At 37.1% G+C, this 21,148-nt stretch overlaps 12 protein-coding genes across 12 annotated transcripts; 6 read left to right on the forward strand and 6 right to left on the reverse strand.

Moving 5' to 3' along the window:
* Positions 1-205: 205 nt before the first annotated feature.
* B0P05DRAFT_543260 (uncharacterized protein) lies at positions 206-830 on the reverse strand. The gene is made up of 2 exons (XM_051578411.1): positions 731-830; positions 206-675 (listed from the first exon to the last, which is right to left on the reverse strand). The coding sequence occupies exon 2, from the start codon at positions 592-594 to the stop codon at positions 256-258; it is 339 nt and encodes a 112-aa protein (XP_051434321.1). The 5' UTR covers positions 595-675; positions 731-830; the 3' UTR covers positions 206-255.
* Positions 831-1,242: 412 nt separating this feature from the next.
* Positions 1,243-2,916, forward strand: B0P05DRAFT_543263 (beta-lactamase/transpeptidase-like protein). Its single transcript, XM_051578412.1, has 3 exons — positions 1,243-1,652; positions 1,705-1,824; positions 1,867-2,916. The coding sequence occupies exons 1-3, from the start codon at positions 1,308-1,310 to the stop codon at positions 2,422-2,424; spliced, it is 1,023 nt and encodes a 340-aa protein (XP_051434322.1). The 5' UTR covers positions 1,243-1,307; the 3' UTR covers positions 2,425-2,916.
* Positions 2,463-4,778, forward strand: B0P05DRAFT_614991 (uncharacterized protein; the record flags this gene model as incomplete). Its single annotated transcript, XM_051583407.1, has 1 exon — positions 2,463-4,778. Exon 1 carries the CDS (start codon positions 2,859-2,861, stop codon positions 4,776-4,778), a length of 1,920 nt encoding a protein of 639 aa, XP_051434323.1. The 5' UTR covers positions 2,463-2,858.
* Positions 4,779-4,921: 143 nt separating this feature from the next.
* On the reverse strand, positions 4,922-5,653 carry B0P05DRAFT_614994 (uncharacterized protein; the record flags this gene model as incomplete). Its single annotated transcript, XM_051583408.1, has 3 exons — positions 4,922-5,081; positions 5,103-5,283; positions 5,326-5,653. A coding segment is annotated over one exon (261 nt), but the record flags the coding sequence as incomplete, so codon positions are not given.
* A 922-nt stretch (positions 5,654-6,575) lies between these two features.
* On the forward strand, positions 6,576-6,974 carry B0P05DRAFT_587531 (uncharacterized protein; the record flags this gene model as incomplete). The annotated part of the gene is made up of 1 exon (XM_051582600.1): positions 6,576-6,974. One exon carries the CDS (start codon positions 6,576-6,578, stop codon positions 6,972-6,974), a length of 399 nt encoding a protein of 132 aa, XP_051434325.1.
* A 1,026-nt stretch (positions 6,975-8,000) lies between these two features.
* Positions 8,001-8,707, forward strand: B0P05DRAFT_543274 (ETC complex I subunit conserved region-domain-containing protein). The gene is made up of 4 exons (XM_051578413.1): positions 8,001-8,214; positions 8,274-8,424; positions 8,472-8,545; positions 8,592-8,707. Exons 1-4 carry the CDS (start codon positions 8,052-8,054, stop codon positions 8,699-8,701), a joined length of 498 nt encoding a protein of 165 aa, XP_051434326.1. The 5' UTR covers positions 8,001-8,051; the 3' UTR covers positions 8,702-8,707.
* Positions 8,708-11,736, reverse strand: B0P05DRAFT_543276 (ATP-dependent protease La). Its single transcript, XM_051578414.1, has 6 exons — positions 10,735-11,736; positions 10,277-10,687; positions 10,130-10,233; positions 9,496-10,084; positions 9,128-9,443; positions 8,708-9,081 (listed from the first exon to the last, which is right to left on the reverse strand). The coding sequence occupies exons 1-6, from the start codon at positions 11,683-11,685 to the stop codon at positions 8,756-8,758; spliced, it is 2,697 nt and encodes an 898-aa protein (XP_051434327.1). The 5' UTR covers positions 11,686-11,736; the 3' UTR covers positions 8,708-8,755.
* A 26-nt stretch (positions 11,737-11,762) lies between these two features.
* On the reverse strand, positions 11,763-14,540 carry B0P05DRAFT_543278 (uncharacterized protein). Its single transcript, XM_051578415.1, has 9 exons — positions 14,151-14,540; positions 13,853-14,102; positions 13,700-13,806; positions 13,269-13,624; positions 12,931-13,220; positions 12,636-12,885; positions 12,394-12,596; positions 12,071-12,342; positions 11,763-12,023 (listed from the first exon to the last, which is right to left on the reverse strand). Exons 1-9 carry the CDS (start codon positions 14,299-14,301, stop codon positions 11,935-11,937), a joined length of 1,968 nt encoding a protein of 655 aa, XP_051434328.1. The 5' UTR covers positions 14,302-14,540; the 3' UTR covers positions 11,763-11,934.
* Positions 14,502-15,799, reverse strand: B0P05DRAFT_543281 (uncharacterized protein). Its single transcript, XM_051578416.1, has 3 exons — positions 15,727-15,799; positions 15,094-15,682; positions 14,502-15,046 (listed from the first exon to the last, which is right to left on the reverse strand). Exons 1-3 carry the CDS (start codon positions 15,770-15,772, stop codon positions 14,524-14,526), a joined length of 1,158 nt encoding a protein of 385 aa, XP_051434329.1. The 5' UTR covers positions 15,773-15,799; the 3' UTR covers positions 14,502-14,523.
* Positions 15,800-15,941: 142 nt separating this feature from the next.
* On the reverse strand, positions 15,942-18,333 carry B0P05DRAFT_471185 (Oxysterol-binding protein-domain-containing protein; the record flags this gene model as incomplete). The annotated part of the gene is made up of 4 exons (XM_051574602.1): positions 15,942-16,748; positions 16,796-17,214; positions 17,261-18,097; positions 18,204-18,333. The coding sequence occupies 4 exons, from the start codon at positions 18,331-18,333 to the stop codon at positions 15,942-15,944; spliced, it is 2,193 nt and encodes a 730-aa protein (XP_051434330.1).
* Positions 18,334-18,974: 641 nt separating this feature from the next.
* On the forward strand, positions 18,975-20,200 carry B0P05DRAFT_543287 (Alpha/Beta hydrolase protein). Its single transcript, XM_051578417.1, has 6 exons — positions 18,975-19,152; positions 19,196-19,342; positions 19,418-19,505; positions 19,552-19,822; positions 19,869-20,054; positions 20,096-20,200. The coding sequence occupies exons 1-6, from the start codon at positions 19,058-19,060 to the stop codon at positions 20,176-20,178; spliced, it is 870 nt and encodes a 289-aa protein (XP_051434331.1). The 5' UTR covers positions 18,975-19,057; the 3' UTR covers positions 20,179-20,200.
* On the forward strand, positions 20,180-21,147 carry B0P05DRAFT_543288 (signal recognition particle receptor subunit beta-like protein). Its single transcript, XM_051578418.1, has 5 exons — positions 20,180-20,279; positions 20,320-20,414; positions 20,462-20,536; positions 20,582-20,847; positions 20,892-21,147. The coding sequence occupies exons 1-5, from the start codon at positions 20,219-20,221 to the stop codon at positions 21,076-21,078; spliced, it is 684 nt and encodes a 227-aa protein (XP_051434332.1). The 5' UTR covers positions 20,180-20,218; the 3' UTR covers positions 21,079-21,147.
* Position 21,148: the final 1 nt, after the last annotated feature.

The following is a 21,148-nucleotide window of genomic DNA, read 5'->3' on the forward strand; positions in this document are numbered from 1 at the left end:
GATATGGGCATAAACGCGTCATCAAGCCAGGACGCGTATTAACGCATACAGTTTCTTATCGCTCAATATTAAGTTGAATCTTGATAGAAGACCTTGTCTAACAAAAAAGGTAAATACTCAAAAAATATCCGCAGTCACTCAGAGAATACCACTAACTATAAGACCATTAGAGAAGTTTGAATTTAGAGACATGTTACTACTTACCATCCATATTGATAGTAGCAGAACCATCATCAACCTTACACACTCTTCAATTTAGGAATTGTTTGAAATCATCTTCAGTGTAGTATTGACTGAGTTTATGAGAAAATGCCGGGAGCGTTCTACCGAACAACATAGAGAGACCAACAATATCAATCGCCAGAGAGCTGACAATCGGTCACGAGACATAGTTGCCTTCTTGTTCTTTACGGAAACATAGTCCTTATTCAAGCAATAGAAAGCACCTTTCACTGTTCTTATTGCCTTTTCGGTTCTGTTAACTGGGTGGACTAATTTCTGGAAACAAAAGACAAGTCTGGGACGTATTATGCTCGTTTGTGATGCATACAATACTTGTACTTCCGAGTAGTCTCTGCTTCCATTTTCCTCCATACCTTCTATGCCCTTTTATCCTTGAGCCAATACCAAGACCTCGATCTTCAACAAATAAACAAGCTTTTAACTTCTTAGGACCTATTCAAAATGACACAATAAATACCAATCATACGCTATCATGAGCAGTTATTACATTGTTTTTGTACAAACTTCTTTTCTTGATTATAGATCTTTAGGTGCACACAAGTATTCTACAGTTTATTCCTTCTGATAGCATTGGCTCTTTTACTAGAAGTATAAAAATCACGTAATTCTTTTTTCTATGGCTCAAACGAACTTTGTATCTTTGTTTGAATTTTGCAGGACATTGTAAGCTTTTTCAAAAAGAGTATAGCAGCTAATTTATCTAGAAATTCATTGCTGTTCTAAATATCTTACATTATGCATTAACAAACATTGCTTGTAACAAGGAGTGTGAAAAATTATTCATTCATATTGATGATTAGCAGCGTAGTGATGTCCCTGTAAGTCACCATACTTGTAAACTCAAATATCAACATTCGTTTGAAATTTATAGTGCGACAAAAAGAAATAGCCTAAAACATGTTCGCTGAACGTTCGAGTCAGTTGGGTTCTTCCGATCGATAGTATTACTAAGCATTTTTACAATTACTGCGGCAAGTGATTGTTGTTTTGATTTGTCGCGTGTATTTATATCAAAATAAAGATCAATCCTCTCTTTATTTCTATTTCTTTTTCTCTAATGCATCATGCCAACGTTACTACAAGCTGCTAGTTTAGTCATACCATTGCTCTCTTACGTATCATATCAGTATGCCAATAAGGGCCCTTATTTAAGCACAGCCTGTTTCTTGATCAATTATGGATGTCCTACTGACTTCCCTATTCATGGTTTTGCAGAGGAGCCATACAAAGAGGCTTATGACATCTTTATTGACAATTTCAAACGAGGACTCGAAGTTGGAGCAGGCCTTTCTGTATATGTAGATGGCCATCCTGTGATTAATATCCAAGCAGGTTGGCAAGACTTGGAAAAGAAGATTGAATATACCAACAATACACTACAAATGGTGTTCTCGAGTACAAAGGCATTAGTAAGCTTTGCTTTGTGGTGTGAATTTCAAAGTATTAAGTGTTTCTGTATAGGATGCAATACTTATTGCGCAACTGGTAGATCAAGGACTTTTGTCTTACGATGAAAAGATCTCAACTTATTGGCCTGAATTTGCTCAGGGCAACAAAGAAAATGTTACTGTTTCAGATCTAGTAAGTTAGGTTTGCTTTTCTTTATTCATTAAGTTTCGAAAGATGCGTCACACAGCAGGTGTTGGAGCCTTGGATCAACCCCTTTCACTTGTCAATGTCACAGATCCTGTTGTTTTTGCTAATATCTTGGCCAGTCAATCCCACAATTTTGATGGTGAGCCCAAACATGCTTACCATGCCATCACTCAAGGATGGTATCAAAACGAGATTGTACGCCGTGTTACAGGTGGGAAAACCTTAGATGACCTTGCACATACATTCAAGGACACATATGGCTCTGAATGGTACATGAAACCCGACGTAACAGAAGGCTTGGATATCAATCGCATATCGCCTTTCTATGAACAATCGACGTTACGCCAATTCCTTCCTTTGTTCAAGACTTATTTGAATCCATTTGCAGACAGTACATTTCTTCAGGGTCTGTTTGACAAGAACAGCTTGGTATCAAAGACAGTTATAAATCCTACTATTGATCAAACACGCGGAGTCATAAACAACCGAGATCCTGTTCATCGAGCAATTGAGGCTCCTTCTTATTCTGGTCATACCAATGCAGAATCTGTATGTATAGTCTTTAGAGAGATACGAGAGACTTAACGTTTGTGCGACTATAGATTGCCAAGTTGGCAGCCATGATGGCTAACGAAGGTAAAGCCATTGTTGAAGGAGAACCTGATTTGATGTCGGAAAAGACATTTAAAGAAGCAACAAGCTATATTGCTTCCGAAACTGACACAATCCTTCCTCATTTCTCTTTTTACAACCTAAAAGGTGGGTTTATGGTCCTCCCCAACAAGATTCATTTCGATATTTCAGATGAAGAAAACAATTTCGAAGGTGGTGTCGGTTCTGGTGGTTCTGTATTTATTTACAACAGAAAATACAAGATTGGTCTTGGTTATGTTACTAATGGCTATACAGGCGGCTCTGGTCCTGATAAAAGAACTTCACGTATTGTAAAAGTCATTTTTGAGCAAGTTAAAAAGCAAAAAGAACATGTAGAAAAAAAGCTGTAATTTAAACAATAAAGCATGAATAAGAACTGTGTTTTTGATAAATTGATAAGAACAACAGCAATAAAAAAAATGAGAAACAGAATTCTTTACTTTCTTTTAAGCAGCTTGTTCATGTTACTTTGGACTGAACTATCAAAAGAAGTGCTCGAAATCACTTTTGAATATCTGTCTCTCAGGGACCTAAAACAATGTCAACTTGTGTGCCAAAAATGGTCAGAAATAGCCCAAAAGACCATGTATACCAACGTTCAAATAAACACTTTTGATCAGATGGTTAGGTTTGTTTGGTCACTCAAATACTCGCATTTTGTGCCTGGCAAGCACCTCAGACGATTATCCATGAATATTACCTTTTTGGATTTTGCTCGTTTGCATGCTAAATTTATGCTTACAAACCTAACACTTTTTACTCCTTGCCTCGAAGCAATCGAATTATCAGAAACATGCTTGTCTTTTTGGATGTGGCTCAAGCATGAATGGGACAAAAGACACTTGAGCAACTTGGGATTCATCTCCTATCCTTCAAATGAATACGAACTCGAGTGCTACAATAGTCTTGCTCTTGGTATACGCAGTTCATTGAAAAATCTTTTGGTGTGCGATTATTTGTATCCTCTTTATCTTCAACCGAGCTCTCAACGATACAATTTCTTGGTCGATCACTTGAGTGAATTTACTCAACTTGAACAATTGAAGATCATTCACCATAGTACGTACACTCTGCATAAATTAGATAGCACATTAGACGCAGTTCTTAAGCAACTCAAAAGTGTGGAAATCCTTCTTTGTCCCGAACGGGAATCTACTATGATGTTAAAGAAGAATGACGACGATAAAATGACAACAACTGCAATAACACCAGCCCTTAATGTAACATATCTTAGCATGGATATATCAGATTATACAGAGAAAGAACTCGTCTATATCATGAACAAGTTTCCAAATGTCAATCAACTTGAATTGAAGACAGATCTCGCTTTATACAAAAACTTGATTGACGAGGAGAAGTATCCAACACCAGTCTTAGGTTTGAAGATACTAAAACAATTCTCAGCCTTTTTAAGTGGCACTAAGAGATTCTGTATCCAGAATATCAACATATCTAACATAGTCTATCTTACCTGTCAGTTGATGAATGCGATTGTAGATGGGGATTTGTCTCTCCAAGTAACATCCGAGAATTGCACCGAAATTATCAAATACAAAATCTCAAACATTATTTACGAAAAAGACGCGCCACCAAACAAAGCATTGTTGATGAAAAGCTATTGTATTACACACTTTATATCGCACTTTCTTTCAGAGATTGCTCCACAACTTAACGAATTGACTATACAATGCACTGCTCCTCGAAAAACAGCTAACTCAAATGATCATGATGAGCATAAACGCAAGGTATTCAAAAACTATCTTCGTTTTATTTTCGACAATTGCGTTCGACTCAAGAAGCTAAAACTTGTAAATGCAAATGTCATTCGTATTGGTTACCAAACAAAACTGAATAATTCAATCAAAACACTAGAACTTGACAATTGTTCCTATTACGAAAGAATCCTATACCATTTTTCTGTTCAACTCCCGAGTTTAAATCAACTTGTTATCAATGGTCTAAATCTTGTGAACTCGCATGGTACTTACAATATCAATAGTAGAGATTTCTACTTTTTTAACATGCCCTATACTTGCTTTGACATGATTACGCTTATCTCATCAACACATCTCGTATCAAACAACTTGTTCTATATAAAATTGTATAGAGAAGCAGGCGATACTTACTATCGATGCGAAAAGGATTGTATTCAAACTTCTAAGGCTGGAGAATACTATGGCTCTTTAACTAAACGGCATACCTTATGTATTCATATACGCTGCAAGGAGATCAAAAAAATCAATATTATCTCTAGTAGCTTTAGTCATTGCTATTGTATTCCTTAGCTTGTAGATACTTTATTTTGTTACATAAATAAACAAATCGAATTAAACATATATATAATCAGCGTGATTGTTACTTCTGTGCCATACGATGAGTCTTTGTTCTACTTTTTTAGTTACAAGATTGAGAGCCACTACCTAATGATTAACAAGCTGCCAACAAGAAAAAAAATAATAATATTGCCATAAAGAATAATATCATTTGTTGTCACAGTACTTTGAATCATACTTATTTGATTAATGAGTTCTCCAGTGAGAGCACATCCCCAAATAGCACCGAAGATGTAACAAAATTTGCGATAAGTGCTGCTGTTGATACACATTTACTCCGAATGATCTATGGATATTTCTGCAGGCGAGTCTTCGTGCATCATCTGCTGTATAATTGAGAAAAAGAAAGGTTGAACCTTGTACTGTCTTATTTTTATTGGAATAAGCGTTACTAAAAAAGCAATGCCTACAATTGACGTCGTTGCCAAGCCCCGAAGTGTACTTAATCGAACATCATCTACATTTTAAATTAGTATATTTTCAAGGACATATGTCTTACTTATGGCCACAGAAAGCACAGCGGAGACAATAAGCGAAATCACAAAGGCAACACCAAGCGCTTCAATTTATCTTCCTTTCCAATACACGTAAAACACTCTTAGTAGCGGAGGAATACTAGATAAGATCAAAGAAAGAAGAAGACTTAACCGTAGCTTAAGGATATAATAGAGAACAAATGGTAAAACAATATCAAAAAAAAACATGGCAACGATAGGACGTGCTATAACATATGCTGATTTGATTTTCTGTATCCATTTTCTGTCTGACTGTTTGTCTATGTTTGGATAGTTTATGCTTTGATTATTTCTAGAAGGATTGTGTTTTAACATTGGTAAAGTCATAGCCAACGTTGAGTTTCTTGCTATAGACTTCATCTTTAAATAATTGAATTAAAACACAAGTTGTTTATATACATATTGTTCGATGCAAGCTATTTCTATAAAAAGCTGGGCATTTCTGTTAACCATAGTACTTGAATGAATCATTTATTCCTCATTGTCTTAAATAACATTGTACAATTATTGGCTTGGCATATTTTTTATGAGTTCTTTTTTCCCTTTTATGACTACCCTTTATCAATGGGTCATTGTATTCTGCTTAATGGCAATCATGTCTCATTGTGTTCGCCAATGATATATATTTTTTTCGTATTCATGTCAAAAATTAGGTATATTATAGTACAAATTTTATCAATTGAATTAGCTCTTTTTAGGATAAATAAGGATTTTTTTTGGAGGATCACAAAAACCATCTTTGGCTTCATTATCTTGAATGGTCTAATGATTTCACTTTCCATAAAAATGAAGTCAGTAATAGATAAGCTTAGTGGTTCGAAACTACTAAGCCATAAAACCTCTCTCTCAGGGTTATAAGCATCGATTTTTTACGAATTGACATGGCATTCGCTTGGTTATCTTTGCTAACCTGACATTTGTCATTTAATGACTCAGAATTCAGTTGCATAATTTTAGCCAAGAAGGAATATAAATATTTACAAGTCGTCATTAAAAATATGCTCTGTTTGTAAAGAACACAGCGATACAATATTTTAACTTCTGGGTCAGAATGACCAAACCAGGACCATTGCATTCTTTTTCATTCGGAAACTTAGAGACGGACAATTCATTTGAAAGCTAATGTCATATATGCTTTTTCTTTTTATGCAGATCAAATTCTTGAAAACACATCCCAGAATAAAACAAGTTAGTATATAAAGTGTGTCCCTCTCTCAACCTTCTCTTCTTCCCCATGTTGAAGATATTGTTTTCATTTTTATTGATTGCTTTTGCTTACTTTGCTAGTGCAGAGGAAGCTTATTTCAGATTCATAAACGAAAGTCCCACATTTGCTATCAAGCTTACAAACAGTACTTTGATTCAGCATGCCAGAGAGCTTATCAGTGGCAACACAACAGAAAGCCCTCATATTCAAGGCAGAATCGTAAAGGCCAAAGTACACTGGAACTATCCCTGGAGCTTTATGGTCGAACCTGACTCAATTTCTTTCTTCAACGCAACTGAGGACGCAGTTTGCGATATGGGTATTCGATGGATCAACCGTCACCTCGATCAAGTCTGTGATACTCTTTTGCCTGGTTGCCATTGGTGCCCATGGACCTCTAAGCTTATCGAAGAAATCAAGCTCTAAAGAGCACATATAATTCCCTCTTGCAAAGAAATAAAGACATTGTTCTCTTTGTTTATGGCAATCTAGTAGCTAGTAAGAATGACAAATGCAAGAACAAGTTCCATCCAAACTCTAAGAACAGCTCATATAAGAGCGCTTTAGTTTGATGTACAAATTTGGATGGAATCGAGATATGTGCATTACAGTTTTCGGAACAAAGATGTCCAACATTCCTGTTGCCTGTTGTAGACACTTTTGGATCTAAAGAATGTTACAACGAGCCAAGTCCTCTTTGCAGTGACCAATGAGCGATAAAGCATATTCTGTTCACTCTATTGTCCACTCAACGCAATGGATGTATAAACTAATGACAAACATTTACTCACTGTACTATCCATAGTTCTATGAAAACCTGACCACAACTACTCTAAGCGAAAAGCTGACAGATGATCATGCTGTTCGCACTGTTGCTGGCCAAGCCAAAACTAAGAAAGAATTCAGACTTACATCCTTTTTCTTCGCTAGAGATGCTGCGACTGCATTCAGCATAAGAAACACTTCATGTGAATATACATAAACAGAATATCACGTCAATAACAGGTCAACACGACTTTTAAGAGGTAAAGATATCCATATTGCTTAGAAAAGTGCCTTTGGGTGATTTGACTTTGAAAGACTGAAAAGTGATTTTATTTCAACAATCCCAAAGGTTTTACGTCGATATTCCACATTAGCTTTAGTGGCTGTTATTCTTGAAAAAGAATTTACTTACCATTGAACCTACAAAGGTGTTGCTGATGGTGCTTTTCAAGGCATGTTGGTCATCTCGGCCTCTTGAGAGCTGTTGTGGCCTGCTGTTGATGCCATGACCCGAATGTATATGTATATATATACTTTAAGTTTCAACGCGCTCTTAACAAATGCACTTCGTTAACTATTTTAGAAATTCATCAAATAAAAGCCACAAACTTGGTCGACGTCACTTAAAGTGGGGTAGGGTATTTGCGTTAAGTCATTTTTTGTGCCCCCGCTTCAAAGGCTACCATTATTTTTTGGGTGCGGTTTTTTCTCTTACTTTTTGATTACACTACTCAAGTCATGTCCTCTTCACTCATTGCCAGATCAGCAGTTCTCTGCCGTTCTACATTAATCAGACCTGCTTGTGCTTCTACTATTCGCTTCTCTTCTACTCAAACCAAGGATGTTCAACACTTGGAAAACCAACCTGTTCTCAGTGTTGATAACCTTTCCGGCGCTCCTGGTTAGAATACATACACCAAAACAAAGCACTTGCAATTTACACTATTTTTTTCTCTATAGATGATTTATTAGAGCGTACTGTTCGTATCCTTAAGCCTTCTCGTACACCTGCTCAACAAGGCAAGAACGGCACCAGACTCTGGCGTATCGAATTTGATATCTTGGAAGATGGTAACCGTTGGGAAAACCCTCTTATGGGTTGGGCTTCTAGGTAACAGCACAATAGCTTTGTTTATATCGATACTCACCTCATTCTAGTTCTGATTACCAACAAGGCTTGACCATGAAGTTCCTTTCTAAAGAAGATGCTATTCGATTTGCCGAAAAGCAAGGTACGTTGGACCGTTAATATGGGGATATGTGTTGATTTTCTTTTAGGCTGGCACTATTATGTTCAAGAGCCCAAGACTAAGAAATTTGTCAAGAAGGCTTACGCTGACAACTACTTATATTCACCCAATAAGCTAAGATTATTCAAGACCAAATAAGCTAGAAGTGTCTCTCTTCTTTGTTTTATTGTAAGAATAAATCAAGTGTGTAATTTATAGATGGCTTTCCAACATGCGAGGATGTGTCGTTCTAGCATGATTCTCAAAAGCAAATTCCAGCATTTGCCAAATAGTTTTTGTATAGCAGAATTCAATATCATCACATATAGTTTTCGGTATATCACTCTCGACATCTCTTTTGTTTTTGAAGGGCAAAACCACTTTACGAATGCCTGCTCGATGTGCCGATATGACTTTTTCTTTTATGCCGCCTACAGGTAATATTTGTCCTCTTAAAGAAATTTCGCCTGTCATTGCAGTTGTTGTTGGGATACATTTATCAGAATACAAAGAGACAAGAGCACAAACTAACGTTACGCCTTAAGAAGAGATTAAGTAATCTAACAAAAAAAAAAAGAACTTTACCAGCACTTGGACCGTCTTTAGGTATAGAACCAGAAGGGAAGTGAATATGAATATCGTCTTGTTCAATAAGCTTTTCTTTTGAGTGTGTTGTTAACTTGAGTGCAAAGGCATTTGATTTCACCCAAGATAGAGCTAATTTAGCAGACTCTTGAATGACATTACCCAAGGAACCTGTTAATTCAAGTCGACCATGACCTGGCATTTTAGAGGCTTCCACAAATAGAATACCTCCATTGCCACTGCCAGAATAAGCTAAGCCTGTTACTACACCTGGATACGATTCGCGTTCAGATACTTCTTTTTCAAACTTGATATTCTAATCTTGGGGAGGTCAATGGTTATTTCTTTCATGATGGTTATATACTTGCGCCTAAAATAAGCTCGACATCTTGAATACAGATAGAAGGAGAATAAGCCAGTTCTTGTCCACGGTCTCTAAGTTCAGCGAGTTCAACACATTTGTGACGTACAACAGAGGCTAGCGTTCGTTCTAATTGTCTTACGCCTGCTTCTCTGGTATAATGTTCAACCAAATGAGTCAAGGCTGCTTCTTCTGACCATTTGACTTGATCTAAAGTCAGTCCATGAGCCAATACTTGTTTAGGTATCAGGTGTGTCTTGGCAATATGTAATTTTTCTTGAATGGTATAGCCTTGAAGTTCAATGACTTCCATACGGTCCAACAAAGGACCTGGAATGGTGTCTAAAGAATTAGCTGTAGCAATAAACAAGACATTCGATAAATCAAATCCAACATTAAGGTAATGGTCTGCAAAACTGTTGTTTTGTTCAGAATCCAAGACTTCTAGCAAAGCAGCAGCAGGATCGCCATAATGAGAAGAATGAACAAGTTTATCGATTTCATCCAAAAGAAAAAGAGGGTTGTTTACTTTACATTTGCGAAGCCCTTGGATAATCAAACCAGGCATGGCACCTACGTATGTGCGTCGATGACCTCTAGCGTATTGGCATGAGTTTAAGAACAGTCATATGGATGGTTACCTCATATCAGCCTCGTCTCGTACACCACCTAAAGAGATACGATGGAACTCGCGCGACATACATTGCGCAATGGATCTACCCAACGATGTCTTGCCTACACCAGGCTAGAGAGCATGAATACAGTGCATACATGGAATCACAACTTACTGGTCCTACAAGGCAAATGATAGGTGCTTTAAGATCGCCTTTGATTTTGATCACTGAAAGGTATTCCAAGATACGCTTCTTTACTTGTTCAAGGCCAAAGTGATCATTGTTTAATTGATTTTTGGCCTTTTGTATGTTGAGCACTGAACGAGGTGTGCTTGTGCTCCAAGGTAATTCAGCTAACCATTCAAGATAGTTTCGAGATACACCCCATTCAGAAGAAGCAGGCGATAGTTTTCGAATGCGCTGAAGCTCACGCTGAGCAACAAGAATAACATCATTAGGCAAGTTTGCTTGGACAAGTTGACGATGCAGTACAGTTAATTCGTCTTCTTCTTGCTTGGGCGAAGTCAACACATGAACGGGTGTATGACTATTGTTACTGTCCAGTTCATCTTGAATGGCTTCTAACTTTTTATGACGGGTGTTTGTATAAGACCAGCTATGAACAGACTTACCTGCTGTCTCAAGTAAAATTCACGTTGTCGTTTACTTAATCGACCATCAATACCTGCACCTAAATTATCCGAAATTTGCAAGACATGCAATTGTCGTGTCAAGAATACACACGCTTTTTGCAATCGCTGTCCTACATCAAACGTAGAAAGCATAGACCATCTCTCCTCAAATGTTGTCTCAATCAGCGAGACCAAAAGATCAGCTAAACACGAAACCTGCATTGTATTGACTAGTTTAGCCAATTGAGTCAATAAACTTTCTGAGAGTTGTAATTCCCGCATTTTGGACACAAATGTCTGGCTTAAATCCTTGAACTGGTTTTCAAGATGCATGAATGACGAGTTTGTTTGAATAGCAGGGTAATAGGCATGTGCAACCCAACAGCCTGGGAACGCCATGGAAGGTGTATTTTGAGTAAACCTGTCGACCTTGAAGCGCTGAATACCTTCAACATAGACACCAAAAAGATTGGCACCCGATCTTTGGACACGTATGATTCGTGCTAGACAACCAAATGATAAAAGTCGATGTCTGTCTTCTGTTGAAACTAACACGCCACTGTTGTTGTTATTGTTATTGCTTACGACTTGTTTTGTCGTTGTTAATGGAAATTGAGGTGCTTGAGTGCCCACTGTATCGTAACCTTGTGAATGACGATCCTGTGGTGGATGCTGAATGGGTTCCAGTGGAACACAAGCAATATAAGTATCTTTTTGAGATGTCTTTTGATTTTCTTGACGAAAATAAGACTTTGTTAATTCATTGGCTTGTTTACCACGAATAAACAAACGCAAGACAACAGAGGGTAATAAGACTTTGTTCTCAAGAGGAACTACAATGAGTTTGTCTGGATATGATTTCATAACAAGTACAAAAAGAAAAGAAGAATAAATGGTTTGTTCATGTACATGTGAAATGTCCACATTTTTTTTGTGTGTATATTTAAGCATGAATTTTCATGTTTCGTACATTTCACATCAGTGTCACGCATTAAAAAAAAAAAAAAAAAAAAAAAAAGTTTAATTTTCATGGGAAGAAGGGGGGTGGAGAAAGAAGTCTTAAATGAGAACCAGGTATAGACAGAGAGAGAGAAAATCCTATGCAGTTATGTTCATTGCATATACACAAAGGTGGGAATGTTACACATAGGCCTATGAAGACTCGGTTCAATTTAAGATTATTATGCCATAAACCTTTTTCTATACTGCATGCGCTAAAACAACAAGGGCATACATATAAAGTGGTATAACGATATTATCGTTTTGAGTTGAGAATGCTTCCAATAAGCCTATGCGATTCAAATTAAGTCTATGGTTACATACAAGTTTACATTACCTGTTAAAGTAATCACAAAAGAATAATCAGACCATTCACTTCGGCCAGCCGAAGCAACAAAACGAGCAGCATCGTCTATACCTAACAATGCAGCACTGTAAACAATGATCCAAGAACTTAACCAAACAGCCACAATAAACGCCATCGTGCCTTCCACTGTCTTTTTTGTGCCAGGCCAATAATATCTACCAAAACGTTTGCCAATGATAGATGCAGCAGCATCACCAAAACCTAAAGACAAGATACCTGACAAACTTGCCAGTACGTTGGAACTATGTGTGTATAAGCCACGATGACCCCAGTCGAACATTGTGTTGATTTACCTTTCAAGCCAAACAGGACTAGCACATCCTAATAACAAATATATATGACTAAGAATGACAGGTCCAAGGTCTCGATTGTCAATAAATTCAGTCAAAAAGACATGAAGGCTTTTTCCCCAAGGCCAAATAGCAAAATATCTCAAATATTCCAAGTAAATGAAAGCAGACAGTGCAACACCAAAAGCCAATTGAAGAAAAGAGAGCTAATACAATAAGCGATAGGCATTCAAAAAAAAACATACCTCAAACAAAACACCAGGCACAAACATGATGACTGCTAAAGCATGAAACAACTTACGCTTCTTGTTTAATGAACTTGTTAACGCCTTGCCTTCTACATTTGTGTTTGCATAAAACGGTTGGTCTTGTTGGTTTGACTGAGGAACAAAATCCAACACAAGAACCCAAATCACAACCGTAGTAATCACTGTCAATGACCAATAGAGACACAGAAACATACGAGAAGGAGACATGTATAAAAAGTCCAGTGTCCTATCTAAAATTGAGTGACTCAATATCTTTCATCGTTTACTTTACCACATGAAAGGATTTTCACCTGTAATTGTTTGACAAATAGGCGCAATCACGAAAAAGACGATAACAGCCGTCAAAGCATAAAAAGTGATAGCAACAGGTACCTTTTTGTTTTGAAGAAGCTTTGTAGATGATCTCCAATAAGGTCTTTGAGCCAGACGTCTTGATTGTCGAAGCAAAGGGTAAGTAACTACCCCAATAAAGATCATACCAACCACAAGCGCATGAATCAGAACAGTACTACATGAAGTTTCTATAAACTGCATATAAAATGGCATATAGTCTGGGTAATACTAGACCATAATTAACAAGGCATATATTCTGTTTGAATGGTCACTTACACTGACACAAATGTATTCTGCTGCACCATGAACAACAACTGCTGCTGCTTGAGAAATAATGCACATTTCACCTAATGTGAAGCATTTCTTTAACGTGACTACACAGATATAAAGAAACCATTGAAACATAGTGACTGACATAATCGTAATAGTAAGAGGTGCTTTTGATAAAGTAGGTGCCAAAGGCGAATAGCTGAGCAAGGTTGTAAACAATCCAGCAACACAAATACTTGAGACAAACAAACCACGCTTTCGAATCACTCGCTTAAGAGGATGTAAATATTCATTTACAAACACTTGAATCAAAAGAATCACACTCATAAACAAGACAAGCTCTAGTCGAACACTAAGATAGGCTATATATATATATATATATAATGATCAATAAACAAGTAAGCAAGCAAGCAAAAAAAAAAAACAATAGTACTTGCCTATGTGATATTGATCCATCTCTTTTTTTGATGCATCAATGAGTTTTGATGCAGCCACCATGGGCAATAACAATACACCGCATAACAACCCATCATCTGCATTTGCTCTAGAACAGAATTTAATTACAACTAAAAAGATCAATCCATGCTTACCTAAATGAAGTCTTGTTGGCACCATAAATACGGTTGACAGACTCTAAATGAGTTGGTGTACTATGTCTGATCACAAATTCATTCAAGACTTTGGATTCTTTGTCACCGTCATATGCCTTTGTTGCAGGGCTATCAAATATTTCATCAGAAGAAGTTGATATGGCATGATCCTCGCATTTCATTTCTTTCTCTTTCTTTTTTGCAGTGAGTCGTACCAATCCAAAACCAACCCAAATACTAAACAACCAACCTAGATAGAATAGGGTGAGTCACTCTTGATTGCTATGTAATAATGTACCTGTAATGACTTGGTTATCAAGCGTAAACAACAGCTGATAAAAAACCCATAAAAACGACAAAATCCATAAAATAGACTCTACAGGTGCCATTTTGATTTTATCTTCGAATAACTTTCGACTCGTATCAACTACTGAGGAAGTGGGTTGCATTTGTTGACTTGTTCTTTTGCGTCGAATAACTTCGTATATTTGGTCTTGTTCGATAGACGAAGAAGACGCAAATCCTTCGTCTGCTTCCTGCTGTTGAGCAAACAAAGGGTCTACGTCTAGCGAGTTTATCGCGTTCTTTTCTTTATTTCTATTCGACAACTTGAATAAACGTTAAAGAAAAGAAAAGAAAAAAGAATAAAAGCCAGTCTAATTTATTTTATTTTATTCCTCTAATAAAGATTCTGCTAAATAATGCTCCTGCAAAGGTTCAATAATATGCATCAATGCTTCGCCAGAAATGATTTGTTCCAGCTCATAAAGTGTCAAGTTAATACGATGGTCTGTTACACGATTCTGAGGATAATTGTAGGTTCGAATCTTTTCAGAACGATCACCACTGCCAATTTGAGCATTTCTTGAATCTCTACGTTCATTTTGTGTCTTGAGACGCTCTTGTTCATAGATTTTGGCACGTAACACCTTCAGTGCTTTCAATTTGTTTTTATGCTGTGAACGTTCATCTTGCATAGCCACCACTAAGCCTGTTGGCATATGTGTAATACGGACTGCACTGTCTGTTGTGTTGACATGTTGACCACCAGCACCAGAGGCACGATAAACATCAATCTTTAAATCACTCTCTTTGATTTGAACATCAACTTCAGTTGGTTGTGGTAAAATAGCCACGGTTACTGTTGATGTATGAATTCTTCCTTGTGCTTCTGTGGCAGGAACACGTTGCACTCTAACAAACCATAAATAGATGCTTTGTCTTTTCTTTTCTTTTTTTACCTATGGACTCCAGATTCATATTTCAACAGACCAAATACATTTTTACCCCCAATATTGACTGTAATATCCTTAAATCCCTTATTTCCAGTTTCATCTGATCGAGCCAATACTTCCCATTTCCAACGCTGTAACTGTGCAAAACGCTCATACATTCTGGCCATATCGGCTGAAAAAATAGAAGCTTCATCACCACCTGCACCTGCTCGGATTTCTAAGATGGCACTAGCATCATCTGCTTCATCTTTAGGTGCTAATTCAGTAATCAGTTCTTTTTCTAACTGTTGAATGCGATCCATAATATCTGTATATTCCTCTTTTGCCATATCAATCATGTCATCATCAGTGGTATTGGTAGACAAGAGATCATGGAGTTCAGTTAGATCGCAACGATGCTTCATCCATTCTTCAAATAAAGACTTGGGAGCTGTAAGTTGAGCAAGTTCTTTTGAAGCCTGTGTAAGATCTGCTGGATTCAAACCGTTGTCATTGAGTTGAGTCAGTAGGTTGTCATGGCGATCGGACAAGAGCTTTAGTTTGTTTTCAAGGGGAGGTGTAATTCTACTTGACTGTAAAGCAAAAGGAGTGGTTGCTATTGTTTGTTAACTTATATTTCTTGTTCCCTAAGTGGCTAACCTTTGGTTGAATAGCGAGAAACTTGAAAAAATACTCGCTTGAACATTGACCTTGTCAAAAAACCAAAAAAGAAGGAAAAAAAAAGAATTTAGTTTTCAACCTAGTTGAATTGGATTACATTTCATCGGTATTCACTATCAAAAATATTTTATTTAGTGTTTCCTTTTGGTTCAAGGCAAAGGGGTAGGGAACATTTGATATGCTTATTCTATGATCTACCAGAGTTGTAGCATATCTTTTGGCCATTGCCCACTTTCTCTTGCCTCCCAATAACCACCTTTGTACTGCCATGATTCTCCAATAGGCGATAACGCATCTGCTTTTAGTTCAAACCACAGAGGTTGACATAGTTTTCCCTCTGTCTCGTACTTTCTTCTTCGTTCTCTCTGTCTTTCTTCAAGAAGTAATTTTCTGTCTTCTGCTTCTGTTACTTTCCCATCTTCAAGCAAGCGTTGATCTGGCCGATACCGAGTATCTGTCATAGGCAATCTGTTGATTTCAATAGGCGTAATTTCATTCAATTCCATCACAAAGGATGTAAACCCATAATAAGCATCATAATCAGGGATACATGGCGGCTTACATCGCCACAAGACAGTGTATTGATCTGGTCCCACAACCTCAGACAAGAACTCACTATGCCTTCCTTTGATTTCTTTTGAAAGATGACCATCACTATCATAAAGTTTAGCTACAACATGATTTCGGTATTCAGTATGATTGGAAGCCAAGTTTGAAAAGAATCCGCTACCAGGCACAGTGGCTTCTTTAAAGGTAACCATGGCAGTCTCGCCTGTAGCATGATTACAGACCTTCATCTCACCTACATGCTCTAGATACTTAGCCCCGGCTACCAAGTTTCTTAACCAACTGGATGGTTTTGAATACGTGTAATGATCTTCATGACCTTTAAGTTGAATGTAACTCTGTCCTTCTGAAATCAATTCCATAGATTTACCCCAGAATTTTGTTTTGCCTTGATAGTGTTGTCGATATTCAAATGTACTTGATTCTGCATGACACTATCAATAACATAAATAGCGTGCTTTTGATTAAAATAATACTTTACTGCCATGATATTGGGAGAATGAGAGACTTTTTCTGATATAAAGCGAAATCCTCTATCAGGTCGGATACATTCATATGTCTCGCACAATAGCGGGTTAAAAGGTTTCCTGCCAATACGGTATTGAGAAGAAGCATAGCCTGAAATAGCAAACATGGTCACATACATTAATCGATCCATTGAATCAGGCAAAGTAGAGGCTTTGTCTAACAATTCTGTGTATTCTAGTTCTTCACAGAGTCGTTGTAGCAAATTGATGGGCTCATTCAATGTGATTGGCATCGTGATAGTCGATAAATCTTTACCAATGTTTTTTCGAAGGATACCCAAGAATGAAATACTCTTGACGGCTACAGGATGTGGCAATCGAGTTCTTCTAGTCACACAAAGAGTATTGGCTTGAAATAGAGCATCATGGGTTTCTTTAAAAATAATCAGCCCATGTTGCTTCCATCATGTGTATTTTACCTTTCTTCTCTTGCTTGTCATCTTCTTCTGCATCATCTTCATCTTCAGAATCAATAGCAACAGAGTCATGGATTGAATCATTGTCATCCGTACTAATAAAGTAGTCTTCAGCATCATAATATGTATCAGACAAGACACTATAGGAATAAAAGCTACCAGCAGAGCGATGGGATAAAAATCCTGTTCCTGTCCTGCTTGGGATATCCAGTGGATGATGGTAGTGTTGTTTGTGATACGTGTTCAAGAGGATCTCTTGATATTGATGGAGAGATTCAATAGAAGCATTCAGTTTTTCTAAAATCTGTTCCTGAGATTGTTTCTCTTCCAAGTGGATAGAAGAGTGACGCCTAAAAGGTAGCCGAATGAATTTGATATGTGTAGGTGATGTAGGTTGCGAACTGCTTTCATTTTCTTTGTGTTGAATACTGTCATGCGATAGCAAGGAAGGTAGTTCTGTCAGTACCAATTGCTTTAAATGTTGAATCTCGGCCCCAAGGTCAAGTAATGCTTTTGATATAATCTCGTCCTCTTGCTGCTCTCCCTTAAAGCCACTGGTTGCTGTTTGGAGATGCGTGTCTTCATTCCACACAAGCACATCACTATGTTGAGAAGACCTTCTTGCTCGAATGCACTTGAGCCATTGTTCAAATGATGCTTCAGAGAGTGCCTTTAGATGAAACACAGTAGTACCTGAATCAAGATGAAGAATACGTTGATTTGCTGAAATGGCAATAGTAGCCAATGCAATCTGAAGCGAGCCACGTTTTAGATCATTCTTTCTTAACGAATAAGACAATACGCCTGTAGAAGATAACTCAAACCATCTTTTGGCCCATCCTTTATTATGTGTGTGTGTGTGTGTGTGTGTGTGTGTGTGTGTGTGTGTGTGTGTGTGTGTGTGTGTGTGTGTTAATATTTCCCTTTTTCTCCTTTGGCATATTACCTTGCATTCGTTTTCTCCTTTTTTTCAATAACCAACCAGACATGTCACTATCAAGATCCAATCCTTCATCAATAGGTTCATCACTTGTGACAGCAAACGAAAGTAGCTTTGAAGTGTTACGAGAAAACATGTTATCTATACAAGTCAGAAACAGCATACCTATCTGGTTGTTTTTACCAAATATCAGCACATAATTTCCTGGATGTTGAGCCAAAAATGATCCAACAATAGTTTCTTTTGATGAATTGACTTGATCGATAGGTATCAATTCAATGAAATCATTATCTAATAAATGAGTAATAGAGGTAGCAGAAGATGATTTTCGTCTATTGTTATATCTTTTGGGTTCCTCATCCAAAGTGTCTTCGCTCTTGTTGTGTGATTTTAACGGTGTGAGTTTTAGTGATAGATTTCGTCTTTTGATGGCCTTTTGAGGACGAGTTTCATCCAAAGTCGTACCATTTTTCTGACTTGGTCTATAGTAAAGACCAAAGCAGATACTGTTCTTTTTAGTAGAAAAGGACCAGCTTAATGTGGTATTTGATTTCTGAATAGAAATATGATGTTCATAAACACTTCGAGGCTGAACACGTACTTCTGGCATATGAAAGATAAATAGAAAAAAGAAGAAAAAGAACAATAGGTTCTTAAAGGAGAATTGGTTTGTATCACCTTGAAAGAGCATAAACAATATATACCATATATGCGCCTATCTTTTTGTGTGTATGTGTGTGTATGTGTGTGTACTTTTTTTCTTCACTGCATGTGATATTTTCATGCATTAAAACTCAATTTAAGAACTTTTTTTTTCTCCCCCCTTTTTTTTCTTTGCTTTTTTACTATTATTATTTACTATGGCTACTACTACTCTTGAATGGATAAAGGAAGGCACAAATGAAATCTTTACAAAGACATGGAAACCTGCTTCAGAGCCTATTGCCACCTTAGTGTACGCGAATTGAATATATGACAAGACTAATGATGTTCTCTAGAATGATTCATGGTTTTGGAGAGCATATTAATCGATACAATCGCATGTTCGAAGTATTTACTAGTCATGGCATTGAATGTTATGGCTATGATCAACGTGGTTGGGGAGAGACCGGAAAGAAATCTGGTCAATTCGGCAACAATCAGGGGTAATGATAATAATAATAATAATGATAATAATAAAAGAAAAAAATTAAAGCAGTAGAGTTAACTCTATCAACTAGTTACAACACAGCACTAAAGGATATTGATGACGCAGTTCTCAGGACAAAGAAAGAAAATGTACCTCATTTCTTAATGGGCCATAGTATGGTAAGCACACCAAAATCAAATCAAGAAACAATAACCCAGTTTATAGGGTGGTGGTCTTGTCCTTAACTATCTTGCAAGGGGTGATACATACAAAGGAGTCAAGCTATTGACGGGTGCCATTGCCTCTGCTTCTCTTATCACTCTATCGATGCCTATTCCTGCTCTCAAGTATTATTCACTTCGACTTATCTCTATGGTTCTTCCTAGTATCACTATTCAGGCTAATGTGGATCCCAAAGGCATTTCTCATGATGAAAATGAAATTCAAGCTTATATCAATGATCCTTTGCTTCATGATTATGCAACCTTAGCCACATGTAATGTTGTGCAACAAACTGTCTTTTATTTATTTATTTGATGTAGTGAGAAGTTTTATTGATGCTGGTGCAGATATCTTAAAGACAAAAGCCAAATTGATTAAGACGCCTATTTTGTACTCTCATGGTGATGCTGATCCTATAAATGCATACAAAGGTACTGCTGAGGCTTATGCACTCACCGTCAGTCAGGACAAAGAACTCAAGACATGGCCTGGATTATATCATGAATGTAAGTTCAAATTGCTCAACAACACACTCATTGATGATTAGTACATAATGAAACTGTTCCTGAAAGAGATCAAGTATGTCAATACTATATTGAATGGATCAAAAAGCGTTGTCATCAAAAATAAATTTCTCTTTTTCTTCCACCTAGTTTTTTTTTTTTAAAGCATGGATAATGATATACTCATAAAGGCTATTGCAGCTATTTCTGTTCTTATTGTGGCAACATGTAATATGCTTTGTAGTAAACCATAACTCATGTTCTTTAGTGATTGCACTGACTGTGTATACCAAAAAACAAAGCAAAAACACCATCTTATTGTTGGGTATTAGTGATGCAGGCAAAACAGCCATGTATATATTGGTAAACAATAGACCCTTGTATCTCTTTATTGATCTATATGTCTCTAGCTTAAGAATGGAAAGAAGCATCCCACTGTTTCTTCCATGAAAGAAAATGAAGGACAGATTACCATCAACAATAAAGTAAGAAACAAAAAACAAAAACAAGGACAATATTGACATGATTAGGTCTTTGATCTTGTCGATGTGCCAGGTCATGATCGTGTCCGTTACAGATATGTTGACTTTTTACCAGTGACACGCTCTATTGTGTTTTTGGTGGATAGTACCAGCATCACTCGACACATTCGCCCTGTCGCTGAATATCTCTATGACATTTTGGCCAAACCTGATGTACAAAAGCAACGTATGCCTATCTTGATTGCCTGCAACAAATCAGACATGATTACTGCATTACCTACCGAGAAAATCAAGGCTTTATTGGAAACTGAAATGTAAGTAATTTCATCAAGAAACAAGGCTAATATGGATACCATAGTCATCGTCTGCGTGCTACTCGTACTGCCCGTGTTGAACAACAAGAGAGTGATGAACAAGAAGCTTATTTAGGCTATGAAGGTGAAGATTTCAAGTTTGATCATATCGATAACCCAATTGACTTTGAGGCGTGCTCTGTTGAACATCAACAGATGGATCATATTAAAAACTGGATTGCCCAATCATAATAAACAGACGCTCTATGCGTGTATTTGAGCGCCGGTAGAATCCAGCTCAGTAACACGTTTCCCCTCCTCT

This window comes from Gilbertella persicaria (genome assembly GCF_025201335.1).
Source record: "Gilbertella persicaria strain CBS 190.32 chromosome Unknown B0P05scaffold_22, whole genome shotgun sequence".
Classification (NCBI taxonomy): domain Eukaryota; kingdom Fungi; phylum Mucoromycota; class Mucoromycetes; order Mucorales; family Choanephoraceae; genus Gilbertella; species Gilbertella persicaria.